Source organism: Panthera uncia, chromosome D1 (assembly GCF_023721935.1).
Source record: "Panthera uncia isolate 11264 chromosome D1, Puncia_PCG_1.0, whole genome shotgun sequence".
NCBI lineage: Eukaryota > Metazoa > Chordata > Mammalia > Carnivora > Felidae > Panthera > Panthera uncia.
The window spans coordinates 719,119-732,057 of NC_064808.1; the positions used below are offsets into that span (position 1 = coordinate 719,119).

The window sequence follows — 12,939 nt, forward strand, 5'->3', positions numbered from 1 at the left end:
AAAGGTGTTCCTGAGATGAACACTTTTAAGACAAGTCCTCTGCCAGCCGGAGCCCCGTCCCCTCCTCCTCCCCTGGCAGTGAGGAGGCCTGAAAGTCACCTTGCCAGGGTTTTGGGTAGTAACTTCCTTTCCTTATGGCTGCCTAGCTCCCCCTCTTTCAAAGTACAAGGGAAGGAGGAAGAGGCCCACAGTTCACCTAAAGCTGGACTTCCCAGCCGCCAAGCCTGAAAAGGTTGCTTGCCCACAGAGGCAGGAGACCCTTCTGTTGGGTGGCCTGCCCCTTCCTGGCTGGTGTGGACTTGTGCCTGGGCATGGGGTGGGGTTGCACACGAAAGGCATGCCTTGGGGGATCACAATACACAATATGACCCCCCCCCACCTCCAACATTCCCACCTTGGGTGGAAGCAAGGAGGGGGTCAGGAACAAAACAAAGGGCACAGCTCTATATTCAGAAAGCCCCTGGATGGTTGGAGAGATACAGTGGGACACTGAGCTTCCCTGGGGAAATGAGATCTGTCCCCGCAAACACCACACTGGGTGTATGGAGGAGTCTGGGACCCCACATGGAGGGGACAGAATCGTGCACTCCCCCGGGAAACTGCCCTTGCCCCATCACTCAGTTCTGTGGGCAAGAGAGGCAACAGGAGAACTGGGCCCGCCAACAGGGAGAGAGAAGCTTTACTCTTTTAATCCTGCCGTGGGTACAAGCTGCATTGCCCTTCATCCTCCTCCTTCTCACTCCCCTTTCCAAATACTTAGTGGGGTTCTTTGGTTATGGTCAGGAGGTGTAGGGAGTGGGGAGAAGGGGGGTGCTTTGCTTTTAAAATGGTATAAAAAAACTGCTCCAAAATCTTGGGCCCCCGGCCCTCTGCACAGTGTCCTGTTTGTCTCTGGTTGGGACTGGGAGGCGGGGGGGGGGGGGGGGGGTTGGGGGGGGGGGGGCGGTGGTGGTGCAGCAAGAACAAATTTCTCACACAGAAAAGCCATGCCCTTTACATTTGCAAAAACAGCTGTTCACTCCTGCTGGGAAGGGCAGCCCTACCCTCCACTCCTGCCCCTCCCACTTGGCCTGGCAGATTAGTGAAGGAAAACCTATTTTCCTTGCAAAAGTCTCTGTGACTCTGTGGGACCTATAGAAAAGCCCCCTCCCCACTTGTCTTTCTTGTACCCTCCAAAGTTGAGGCTGTTCTTAGGAAGCTTGCCCTCACCCTTCCTCCTGCAGCAGAGGTGTGTCCCTCCTGCGAAACGGGGATACTTTTAGCTGCCTCAAGCCCCCAGCCCACCCGTGCCTCAACACTTAGAATACAGCTTTTCTCTCACACTGAGAGGCTGCAGCAATAGGGAGGGAAGCCCGGTCACCTGTACTCTAGTCGCTGCGTAGTCCCCGAAGCTCCCGGGCGGTGGATGAAGAGGACAGGGGAGTCACTGGTGCCCAAAGCTCTCTGCTGAAACTGCCCGGCTGATGATCCGCTGGTCGGGCCAATATTAGCAGTCGCCGCCAAAGCAGGGGGTGCTCTGGCTGTGGTGCCCAGACCCTCCAGCCGGGTTGATGGGGAGGAGGAGGTGGGGGACGAGGCTGAGGCTGGAGAGACGATGAAGGGCACTTTTAGAGTGTGCATATTAACAGCCCCTAGAAGCGGGAGAGGGTCTCCACCACTGAGCACGGCACCTGCTCAAATGCCAACTGAAATTACAGTTTTGCCCCTCACCTCCTCGTCCCCTCCACGCCTTTCCTCGAGCCCCTCCAAATTGGGTAGCTTTGTGCCCACTCAGTGGTGCTGAGGCCACTGGGCAGCTGGCTGTGGCACCTTCTCAGGCCAGGGCACATGCATTAGGGGGTGGAGATTTGGCCAGCCCCCTAACCCCACGGAGAGGCGTGTGTGGGCGTGGACATAAACCGGAAGTACTCCCTTTAGATAGGAGGTGGGACTATCTGGAGGGGTGGAGAGTGGGCGGGGGCTCCCGAGATTGACACCTGGCAGTCACTTGACACCCTGGAATGCCAGTGGGCGTGGCACGGGTAAAATGGCGATGGGCCATATGCAGAATGAAGCAGGGTTCGAGAGTGATCAGAAAAACCTCTCTCCAGGTGCTCCCAAGGCATCTGCAGTGCAACGTCGTCATGTCCCTCCTTCTTTCAAGGGCAGGGGCCTCGTCTGGGAGTTTCCTCCCTTCACCAGTTACTCCTGATTGGCCCCCGTGCACTGCATGCATGATGGCAGATGGCAGCTCTGAGCACCAGTCCTGCTTGATCACGGACACCGTGGGTGGGATGCTGGGTTCACAGCCTTTGAGTCTGGCTGAAACTCCAATCGAAGCACAGCCTCAAAGCCATCAGCAGCTGGGGGAGGGCCCAGCAGATGTGCTGCCTTGACTGGACTAAATCTCACTGGGAATTTAAACCTCTCTCCCAAGGTTGCAGGGAGAGCAGACCACAGAGCAAAGACTCGCTGAGAGGCAAAGACGTCTGTACTTCCCAGAAGGCCACCACTCCCATCCTCCCAGCACCCTTGCACCCCAGTTTACCCAGCTTACTGGCACATGCTGGGGTTTAACTCTCTCTCTCCCTTTCTCTCTCAAGCCATCACCTGAACTCCCTTCCTTAGCCAAAGGGAAGGGACATCCAATGGAGAGAATAAGACTTTTGGTGGGGAAGAGAGACTTGAGGGGGGTACTCAGGTCTGGCAGCTGTGCCCCAAAGGATGCGGATGCCCCAGAGCCACACCACCTCATGGGAAGAGGGCAGGAGGGACTCTTTGCTGGGCTCTTGGATGGGGAGGGACGAAGGGATGCTAAAGGGCCTTAAGTCAGGTCTGGGCACATAGAAGGGAGTCAGTGTGAAGCAGTCCACAGTTCCTGTGGTGCAGCAGTCACCTGCTTGTATGGGCTCTGTGGCTTGAAGGCTTTGCATCCTGTGCTGTCCCCTGATATCTGCTGCAAGATGCCCAGATGTTTCAAGGGGCTATTGCCAGGTTCTTATGGGAAAACTTAGCCAGGACTTGCCAAGCCACATGTGGGGCTAGGGAGAGTGAAAGGCTGACCCCAAGCCAGACGTGAGGATTTCATGGGAGGCTCACCAGACTGAGAAGGTGGGCAGCTAACAGGCTGAAAAGGAAGTGGCCTTTCAAACCCACAGATCAAACTCCTGAAAACGTGGAGAATCCCAGCTCCCAAACGGTATCTTGAATCTGAATTTTGCCTTGATCTGGATTCCCATCTCAGGCCTGGCCCAAAAAGGAGTCATGCAGGGTTATTTTAGTCTATCAAAATCTTGGAGCCCAGAATGCTCAAGCAAGAGGAAAGGAGCAGAGGAAAGGGTTTTGGGTGGGGAGGACCCCTGCCATAGCTAAGCCATGGCACCACTGAGACAAGACTAAAGGCTTTGGGGGTCAGGGAAGTGGGTGTGGGGCTTGTGACCCACAACCCTACATTCCACTTGTTTTCCTTGGTGGAAGGAGAGCACATGGCCTATAGGGTATACAGGTAGTGGGAGGGAACACACAAGGGACAAATTTGGAGTGCAGGGAGGAAGGGACACCTCATAATAATAACCTCATTGCCCCTCCTGCCTTTAGGCCTGGGAGAAGATCATCCCATCCTGGGTCTCTGGCCAGGTCCTCACTTATTCAAGAGAGTCCTGGAGCACCCCCAGGAAGCCCAAGTGCCAGGTTTCCTCCACTCAGCTGCTTGAGCGGCCTCATGCTGACACCTGGCGGCCGCTTCTAGAATTAAAGCGGAAAGAGCCCACCAGTTTTAGACACTACAACTTGAGACTCTCTGAGGAGAGGGCTGGGGGGCAAAGGTACATTTCTCTCTATGGAGGGGGCCCCTACATCATCAGGGTACAGGTGATCTCTACCCTTTTGTGCTCAGATCTGAGGCTCTTATCCACCTCCATCCTGGCATTACAGAACAGGTGGTGGAGGGAGGCATAAGGGAATTCCCCCCATTTGGGGGGCTCCCCAACACCAAGGGATGTGGCAAGGTGGATGCCCAAAGCCACAGGTGCACCACTTTCCAGAAGCATTGTTGTGTTCTGAAAACTAGAGGGCCCTGTATTACATTCGTATCAGAATAAAATCAGATCGATTACTGAGAAGCTCCAGGAAGAATGTTGGGACCCCGTCCAGAGGCAGAGACCCTGGGATGAGCAGGGATGGGCTGAATTTTGCTGTCTGAGCTCTCTTCCCAGCAGGGCTTTCCAAACCTGGCCCGAGCCTGACACCTTGTGGCTACTTGTAGAAGTGCAGCTGCAGCCTCAGAAAACCCACCTTTCCTTAAATCAGTAATAGCCTTTTGGGCAACTACGTCACTTTACCAAACCTCAGAACTGAGACAACCCGCAACCCCATTCTGAACACACTAGATTTTGTCCCAGGAGCCTGGCACCGTCGGATACCATATGGCTCTGCCGTGTCCATGCAGCAGGTAGTCTGACAGGCCAGGGGAGGCTGCTGGGGGCTGCACACAGCCTTGAAGTCCCAAGGTCACATCACAAGGGCCCTGGGGGAGCCAGCCTGACAGAGCCCGGGGGCCACGTTGCACTGCTCACACAGCTATGTGTTCACATGGGGGAGAGGGATGGGTAGGGGAGGCTTGGAGGCTGACCCAGTTCAAGCCCTGGCTCTGCCAATGGATGTGGGCAGGTCGGTTCACCCTCTGACCCTCATGGGTCCTATGTGGGGGTGCACAGAGGCCCAGACACCAGCATCTGGTGCAGGGTAAATGCTAATAAACACCCGTTATTCTGCTCTCCCGATGTGAATGTGTATTTGTCCCTGACTCCCCTAACCCTTGGCACTAGAACATTCTTTCTTGAGACTGTATGGAGATGCATCCTAGACCATTGGTAGCTAAGCCACAGGGCCTGGCTAGTGCTGGGACACCTGCCTCCAGAGGCCTGTCTATCCCATGCAGGTAAAAGTCACTACCCAAGAGGGCTCTGGAGTTTGGGGAGAGGGAGCTCAGCCAGGGCAGGGCTGGTAGTCTGGAGAGTCCCAGGAGCTGCAAAGATATCTCCCCCATGAGGGTCTTGAGCCAACAGGTCCCCAGGTTGTATGGTGGCTTTGCTCTCCCTTCTCCATTTCTCTCAGCTGGCTTCATTCTCCTTTCCGTGTAGGCCCCCCAGGACCCCAGCCCTGAGTCTCCTCCCTTGGGAAGCTTGCCCTCCTGGCAAGGGCCCCCACATGCCCATGGACCACAACGTGGGGACTGCATCAGCTTCCTCTTGCCCACGATCCTGGGAGGAGAACCAGATCCATGGTACTGTGTCTGTGCCACAGAGTCCCAGAGAGGCAAGCAGTTTGCTGGACACTGGGAGCAAGCAGCGGAGTCGGGACAGATCGCTAAGCCTGAAGCCCTGCCTTGGCCTTCCATGACCCCTCACCCCCACACCTGGCCCATGGGGGACAGGGCATCATGTGGCAACACGGTCTGGAAGAAGTCTGTCTGCTGGGGAAGGAACTGATGGTGTCCGGGACAGGCCTGCTGATCACTGCTGCGGCAGGCCCCGGGACCGGTTCCCCGCCACCCCCCACCCGCACCCCCACCACATGCCTTGCCACCACACTGGACCCTTCAGCAGCCAAGGCAGGGACGGTCTCCTCTGGTTTCCCTCAGATAAATGAGGAAACTGAGGCCCAGAGATGTTCAAGGTAACTTTCCCAAGGCCACACAGCCACAAGCAGCACAGCAAGGACTTACGACCCCTGCCTGGCCTCCCAGCTCTCTCCCTTCAGCCTTGCGCCAACCCAGGTCGACACTCCAGCTGGCCCCGACACGCTGAGGCTTGAGGGGAGGGGAGGTGCCCACACGTCCTCCAGACCTTAGCCTGTCCCTTCTTTTTGACCGGGACCAGTGCACGCCCAGCCATGGAGAAGGGCCTGGGGAACATCAGTTCTGTGTGAACACAGCTGTCACTGTGACTCCAGAGAGAGTGGCATGGGCTATACCTGACTCGCAGCCATCCCTGGCCTAGGTTTGCTCCACCCATAGCGACAGCCTGACATGGACTTGTCCTCAAGGTTGAGATGCCTTTCTAGGGGCACAAGACACCTCCTCCAGGAAGCCTCCCAGCTTGCCTTCTGTTATGAGCTGATTGTGTGACTAGAGCTAACTTCCACCAGAGCCTGACCTCTCTGCCACTTCCTTTCCCACAGCTGGGCTGGGGTCCAGGAAGCACCCCCAGTGAGCAACCAAGGATCAACCCACCCTCTGGGCCCTGGAGAGGGCCTTTCCACCCTTTCCCTACCCCTGCCTCTTGAAGATCTCCTTAGACAGGATGAGCAGACCTCAGGAGTATACCATGGAGAGCCAGGGAGGGCCATGGAGGGCCACAGAGAGCTACAGAGGGCCATGAAGAGGCAGGTAGGGCCAGAGAAGGCCATGGAGGGTTGGAGAGGGCCAGGGGGGTTACAGAGGGCCACGGAGGGCCAGGAAGGACCATGGAGAGTCAGGGAGGGCCAGGGAGGGCCAGGAATGGTCAGGGAGGGCCAGGGAGGATTGGAGAGGGCCAGAGTGGGGATAACAGAGAGCCATGGAGGGCCATGGGGGGCCAGGAAGGGTCAGGGAGGCTCATGGCGGGTCACAGAGGGCCAGGGAGGATTAGGGAGGGCCATAGAGGGTCAGAGAGTGTCAGGGAGGACAGGGCAAGCCATAGCTCCAGGTTCAGAGTCTCAGCTTTATTCCAGGACCTCCCAAATTCAACTCCTCCCAGCCCCATTCTTGCTGCCCACTGAGCATCCACGTGGGACTGAGCCACAGCTCAGAACCTGAGGTCTAAAGAAGGAAGAGAATTTCCAAGGTCCCCCCTTGGGCGTTGGGGGGCAGGCAAGGTGGCCCCGCGGGAGGCTGGGCCGGAACAGGGCCAAGTTATGAAGTGAGGATGGCCTTTGAAGAACAAAGGGGGGGCTCTGAGTCCCAGCGTGAACAGCCACAAGCTGGCAGGGCTGCTGGGGAGCGGGCTCTGTTTTCCAAAAACACAGATGGGCTGGGAAGGGGGTCAGAGTGAGGCCGGCGAATGTGGCCCCCTCCCCCCCAGGTTCTGATGGCTCAGCAGCCTCTTCCACATGGGGCTGGAGGGGGCGGGGCCAGCCCTCCCCCCCTGCCCCCCTCCCCCCTGCGCCCCGCTCAGGCTGGGGGCCCTACTGTCCTCCCTGTCAAGGCCCAGAGACAGGCACGGTGGGGAAGGACCCCTCGTGGGGTCACGGATGGGGAGCCCTGAGTGTGGCTGGTCTGGGGGTGGGCCTCCTGGGTCTAGAAATTCTGAGCCCCTCTGGGTACAGGGAGCTGGGGGAACAGGACTTATGTCCACTCCTGGCCTGATGGATCCCAAGTGCAGCATAGCCACAGACCCAGCGGTGCCCCCAGGACCCCATGTGGTCAGCCCAGTGCCTTGAAGGGTGGAGACTGTGGGGTGACCTTGTCATATGGCCTGAGGCCCAGCTTCCTGGGGAGCCCCAGGGAGACCGTTGGGACCGGTCCCCCCCACAACTGCACACAGGCAGGAGGTGGGAAGTCTGAGCTGAGGCAGGGTGGGGCTGCTTGCACCACCACAGGCTGACTAGGCTGCAGGGGACATGGGGAGACGCTTCGGTCGGCCTCCACGTTCGAAGGAATCTGCCTCCCTGTCCCTGTGAAGAACCCAGAAACAATACTGCCGGGTGGAGGGAGGGAGGCAGGAGGCCCCCACCTCCCTGTTTATCTCTGCGGTTCCCAGACCCCTGTCTGCCTCCGTCTCCAAAATGTTCTTTCTGGCACTGACCCCTCTCCTGCCAGCAGCCGGCGGGGACAGGGGGTAGCACGGGAAGGAGGGAACCCTGGCCTGGCAGTGACGGCCACCCCCCAGCCCCCAGCCTCAAGTCCCTCAGAGCCCTGCAGACCCTCAGCAAAAGCTCCAGCTGGGTGGGCGCCTGGCCCTCCGCTGACCTCGGCTTGCTCAGCCACACCGTGTGTGTGTGTGTGAGGGGGTGGCTGAAGGAAGTCACCCCCAAGGACCTCCCTTCCACCCCAGGGCTCTGCATTTCTGGGGATCGGGGCTCAGGATCACCCTGGAGACTTTTCTCAGAATGTTGGGGACCTGGTACCTTGTCCAGCTGCTCCCAGGGAGAAGCCTGGACCAGAAAGACTGGGGGCCTGAAACACTACACAGCCCCTCTCCTTCCTAAACCTCAAGGCCTCTAGAGCCTGGGTGGCCAGCCCATCGGGCATTCCCGGAGGCCCCGGAGAGTGCCCAATGGCAGGAATTGGGAGACACAGATCCTTTCAGAGAGGACGCGGGGCCTGGACCGCGGGAGTCGCATGCATCAAAAGTGGGGCTTTGGTGCCCTCTGCTGGTCATATCTGTGAATGGCCGCCCTGGCCCTCTTGCCTGGCTCGGACAGGTACCTAGGCGCCCAGGGACGCCACTTGCACTGGGGGCTTCACTGTGCCCGGGCCCGAGGGCAGGCTCCCTCAAGGGGAACACAGGCATCTCCCCTCACGGCCTCGCTGGATGCAGAGACTCCGGGGCTCAGCCGGGTCTCTGCCAGGGGGCCTTGCCAGGAGCTCAGGTCACTGGCTCCTGGTCTCGCTCCCTCTCCTGGACCGCACCACCCCCGCCCCCCCCCCCCCCGCACAAGGCACCGGGCCTTCAAGAGCAAGTGGACCCACCCTGGCATCCCTGCACCCACCCCCTTGCCCCTCAGGGTCTGCTCAGGCCCGGAGAACAGTGAGGACGGTAAATATTTACTGCCGACAGGAGAAGGCAAATACTGCCCCAAGGGCCAGGCGGAAGTGCCCGTTCATCGGTGCCGGAGGCAGCTGCACTGGCAGAATGTCCTCAGCGTGCGGGCACCAGAGGGACAGGCATCCTGGCTCCAGCCTCAGTCTCCCCGTCAAGAACACAGGTGCAACAGCTCCCACCCCACATGGCAGTGTGATGGCGAAACAGAACAGACGTGACAGCAAGTGTGCGGCTACAACGTACCCGGGAGGCCCTGGCCCCCAGTGAGGGGGCTGGGGGACCCGGCAGGGTCAGGGGACTGCTCCTCCACACCCCGCTGCCCCGGGCTTGGGGGCATTTGGACTCCTGCCCCCCATGCCAGGTGACACGTAGGGCTGGGTGTGGCCAACACCACTGCCAGCCCCATGGGCGAGGGAAGCCCAGGTTCCAAGGGCAGGCAGGGTCTGAGGACACGGGACGATTGTCCTCCCGTTTCCCAGAAGGGGCGGAGCATGGCCCGGATGGGGTGGCAGAGGCATGGCCTGGGGCTTGGCTGCCATGGGGTGGCCTGGGGTCCCCAAGGAGCAGGGGCATCTGAGGTCCAGTGCCCAGGGTGGTGCCAAGCAGGAGACAGGGTCTGACCTCTCCTCTGCCACCTGAGACCCTGGTGACCTTGGGCATCTCCCTGCCTCCCTTCTCCCTGCCTCCATGAGCTGTTTGTGGAGGGGCTCTGGAGAGGGTCCCACGCACCTTCCCAAGATCACAGCCATGGCCGGCTGGAGGCTGGGGGGAAAGGCTCACCAGGAGGGCCCTGCCCCGGTAGCAGGGCCGAGGGTGGCCTCCGACCACGACCGGGTCTCACAGGCGGGCCGTCTTTCCCACCCCGTGAACATGGACCTCCCCTGTGGCCCCCGCCACACCCAAGACCAGCTATGCTGGGAGTCCCCCCCCCACCCCCCAGCTGGGATGGCCCCACGTATCCCTGGGCCCCAAAGGGCTCCTGCGCTCACTTCCACAGAAGCGGGTGGGGGGGGACACCTGGGCCATTTTCCAGGGTCTTGCGGAGACACAGGCTTAGCTAACTGCTGCCTCCAGGACACCCTGACCCCGCCAGCCTACTTCCCGTCCCAGCCGCTCCCAGCCCAGGCCACGGGCACTTACGTACCTCAACTTCTGCTGGACGCCCCTGCCTCTGTCCCTGTGGATGGGGCCACCTGCTGTTCCCATGCACAGTCCCCCCCCCTCCTCTTCCGGGTCCAGTGTCCAGCCGTCCGCTCCAGGGGCGGGGCTAGCTGGGGACTGCCACAGCTCTGGGGGTGTTGATGTTGTCATGGGGAGAGGGCGGCCCTGCAGGGAGCCCCGGGGCTGCAGGCAGGCTGGCCGGACAGCCAGGTCCCAGCAGGAGGATCTACTTTGGGCTCCGAGGCCACCTCTGAGCGGTCTGCAGCCTCGGGGGGCCCAGGCGCCCGGCCCCGGGCCCAGCCATCCCAAGCTCCGGCCCGGGCGGAGCCTTAGGAAAGGTGCAGATTGGTTTGGCTTGGGCGGCCGGCAGGCTGGCCAGGCTTTTGTGCAGCCAGGGTCACCCGCTGACCTCCCCGGCCACAGCCAGCCCAGACAGCCCCCAGGCTCCCTGGCATTCCAGGTGGCGGCTTGGGCGGTGTGCCCGACGGACCCACACCGGAGGAGGAGGGGTGTGAACCCCTGAAGACCTGACCCCCAAGTGACCTCATCCTTAGGCCCGATGGCACTTTTGGGACTGAGCGCCGGGTCTGGGGCTGCTGAGCAGGAGGAGAGGGCCACAGGGTGGCAGGGAGACCGGCCCTGACCCTGACCCTGGCCTTGCGGGCTGCTGTCTTGGGGGGCCACAGCCGGGATGCCGCTGCGCGCTAAGTCTGAGGGCCCTGCCAGTGCCCGCGGGGTCTGAGTCCGTCCGTCAGCTCAAGGGGTGCCGTGTGGCTTCTCCTGATCCTCCAGGGCTTCCTCTGGCTCAGTCTGCGCTGGGGCCGAGGCTGCCCCGGTCCGGCCCAGAGCCGGGTGGTGGAGGGGCCCTGAGAAAGGCCAGCCCCGGACAGCCTCTTGTGCCCTTCTCTGTCCCCTGCCCCTGCAGGACCCCCTCCCCCACCCACCATTCCAAGGGCTTCCATCAGAAAAAGCACTAAACGTAGAGCCCGCACGGCTAGGTGGGGAGAAGCGGCTGGAATGTTCTCATTCTCTTTCCTTGGAAAGCTCTCTGGGGGCCCTGAGAGCTCAAGGCTTTTGAATTAAGGGACTCAGCTCCCAGCCGGCCCCCAGGGCCCCCCAAACCCTTCTCTGTCTTGTCTTGAAGCAGCCAGGGATGGGGGCGGGGGGGGGGAGGGTGCCCAGGGCAGCGGGGGGTGGGCGGACAGGAGCCTGCCCGTGCCCGGTGGGCGTGGGGAAAGCGCGGAGGGACCCGCGTAGACAGAGGAGGAAGGGGGTCTCTGCGGGACCCCCCCCCCCGCCCCGGCCCCCGGCCAACGCCTCAGCCCCCGTGCCACACAGACCACGCGAGCGGGGCTCGTTCAAGGGTTTATTGCATGGGTTGGGGCGCAGGGGCGGCGGGCTCCGGGCGCCCTCTAGTTGCAGTAATGCTCCAGCTGGTACAGCGAGCAGACGCTGGCACAGCATTGCTCCACGATGCCCCGCTTCTGCAGGGGCGCCTCCAGGGCCGAGGGCTGCAGGCCGCCCGCGCCAGGCGCCTCCCCCAGCTCCGCGTCCTTCCCTGCGGGACAGCAAGGCGGACGGCCGCTCAGGGACAGACCGCGACGCCCGCCTGCCCGCGTGCCGGCCGCGGGGCGCCCACCCCGCCGCAGGCTCCGGGGCCACAGGGCAGGGCCAGGGCAGGAGCCCACAGGGGGGCCCTGGGTGCCCGACGACGGCCTTTCGGGATGTGACCAGGGGAATATGTGGTTTTTCTTTTTTAAAACTCCGGCCCGATTCCCCCGGGGCGCCAGGTGGGCAGCCGGGGTGGGCTGAGCGGGGGCAGCGGGGGCTCACCCTGAAGGTCCTCCGCCTCCCGGCGGGCCTTGGGCGTGTAGAAGAAGCCACGCTCCCCGCACACCAGGTACAGCGCCTCCACCAGGTGGGAGCCGCACAGGTGCTGGTTGACGAAGGCCCGGGTCGGGGCAGGGGTCCAGAGGGACAGCAAGGCCAGCAGGGGCAGGAGGCGCGTCCACAGGGCCATGGCGGGGGACAGTGACCTGGGGGACGGGCAGGGTTGAGGCCGGCGAGGGGCACGCGCCACGCCCAGGACCCCCGCCCTGTGCTCGCCCCCCAGACGCTCTGTGCCGGGAGCCCTCGTCCTCCCGCCGGCTCGAGAGCCCGGGCCCGGGGCCCCGACACCCTGGACTCGGCTGACGGGGAGCCCGTGGGGACAGACCTGCTTGCCGTCCGTGTCAGGGTGCAGGTGGTCCCGGGGGGGGCTGCTGGCTGCTGGGCCCCGCTGGCTTTATAGCTCCTGACCCCACCGCCTGGCCCATCAGGGCCCCCTGGTGACAGTGGCAGATGGCCTGGGGCTGAGGCTGCAATTTCTGGACCATTTCCCCGGTGCTGGGTCCGCGGGAACAGCTCCTCGGTCGTCAGCACCTCTCAGGCCACGGGGTCATTAGAGTCTTAACGAGGGGCCCGATGGCTGCTCACAGCTGGGGGCCAACGTCTCCCCAGGAGCAGAGCCCCACCCAGACCTCGCCTGAGCCACATTTTCCACATTAGTCCAGGGGAGCGGGGGGCCCCGGGGAGGGTGATCCTGCCTGGACCCTGGGCCCGTGCCACAGTTTCCAGTCTTCCTCCTGGGCCCCTTGGGTGGTGCATGGGGAAATATCCCCTCCCTGCTCACGGCCCTACCCCTACCTCAGCATAGAAGCCTCGCTGAAACGACCCCCCCCCCCAGCACCCCGGGGTGCCGCAGGGAGAGCTGAGCTTGGGGACCAGCCACCGTGTGGACTCTGGGGCTAGGCCTCTGTGTGGGGCCCCACATGACCCACCCACGTTTCCTCTGGATGCCCACCCCCGTTTCTGGAGCCCCTGCCCGTCTCCCCCATGCTGACCCTTTTCAGACCGTCAGCCCCGTTGGCTGCCACACGGTTTGGGTCCCTTGGTGCTCCCCGGCCCCCCCGGACAGGACTAGGAGGGAGGCCAGGACCCCCTCCCCTCCCCCTGCCACCTGCAACCCTCTTTGGGCACCCCAGAGTCTGTGGGCCCTTTCCAGCTGAGAAAGGAG

At 62.0% G+C, this 12,939-nt stretch overlaps 2 protein-coding genes across 3 annotated transcripts in view; one reads left to right on the forward strand and one right to left on the reverse strand.

Annotated features, from left to right (window-relative positions):
• CD81 (CD81 molecule) overlaps positions 1 to 12,939 on the forward strand; it is a 334,787-nt gene that overhangs the window by 197,498 nt on the left and 124,350 nt on the right. The gene's annotated exons all lie outside the window — the stretch shown is intronic.
• On the reverse strand, positions 11,297 to 11,904 carry INS (insulin). The gene is made up of 2 exons (XM_049615616.1): positions 11,718 to 11,904; positions 11,297 to 11,442 (listed from the first exon to the last, which is right to left on the reverse strand). The coding sequence occupies exons 1-2, from the start codon at positions 11,902 to 11,904 to the stop codon at positions 11,297 to 11,299; spliced, it is 333 nt and encodes a 110-aa protein (XP_049471573.1).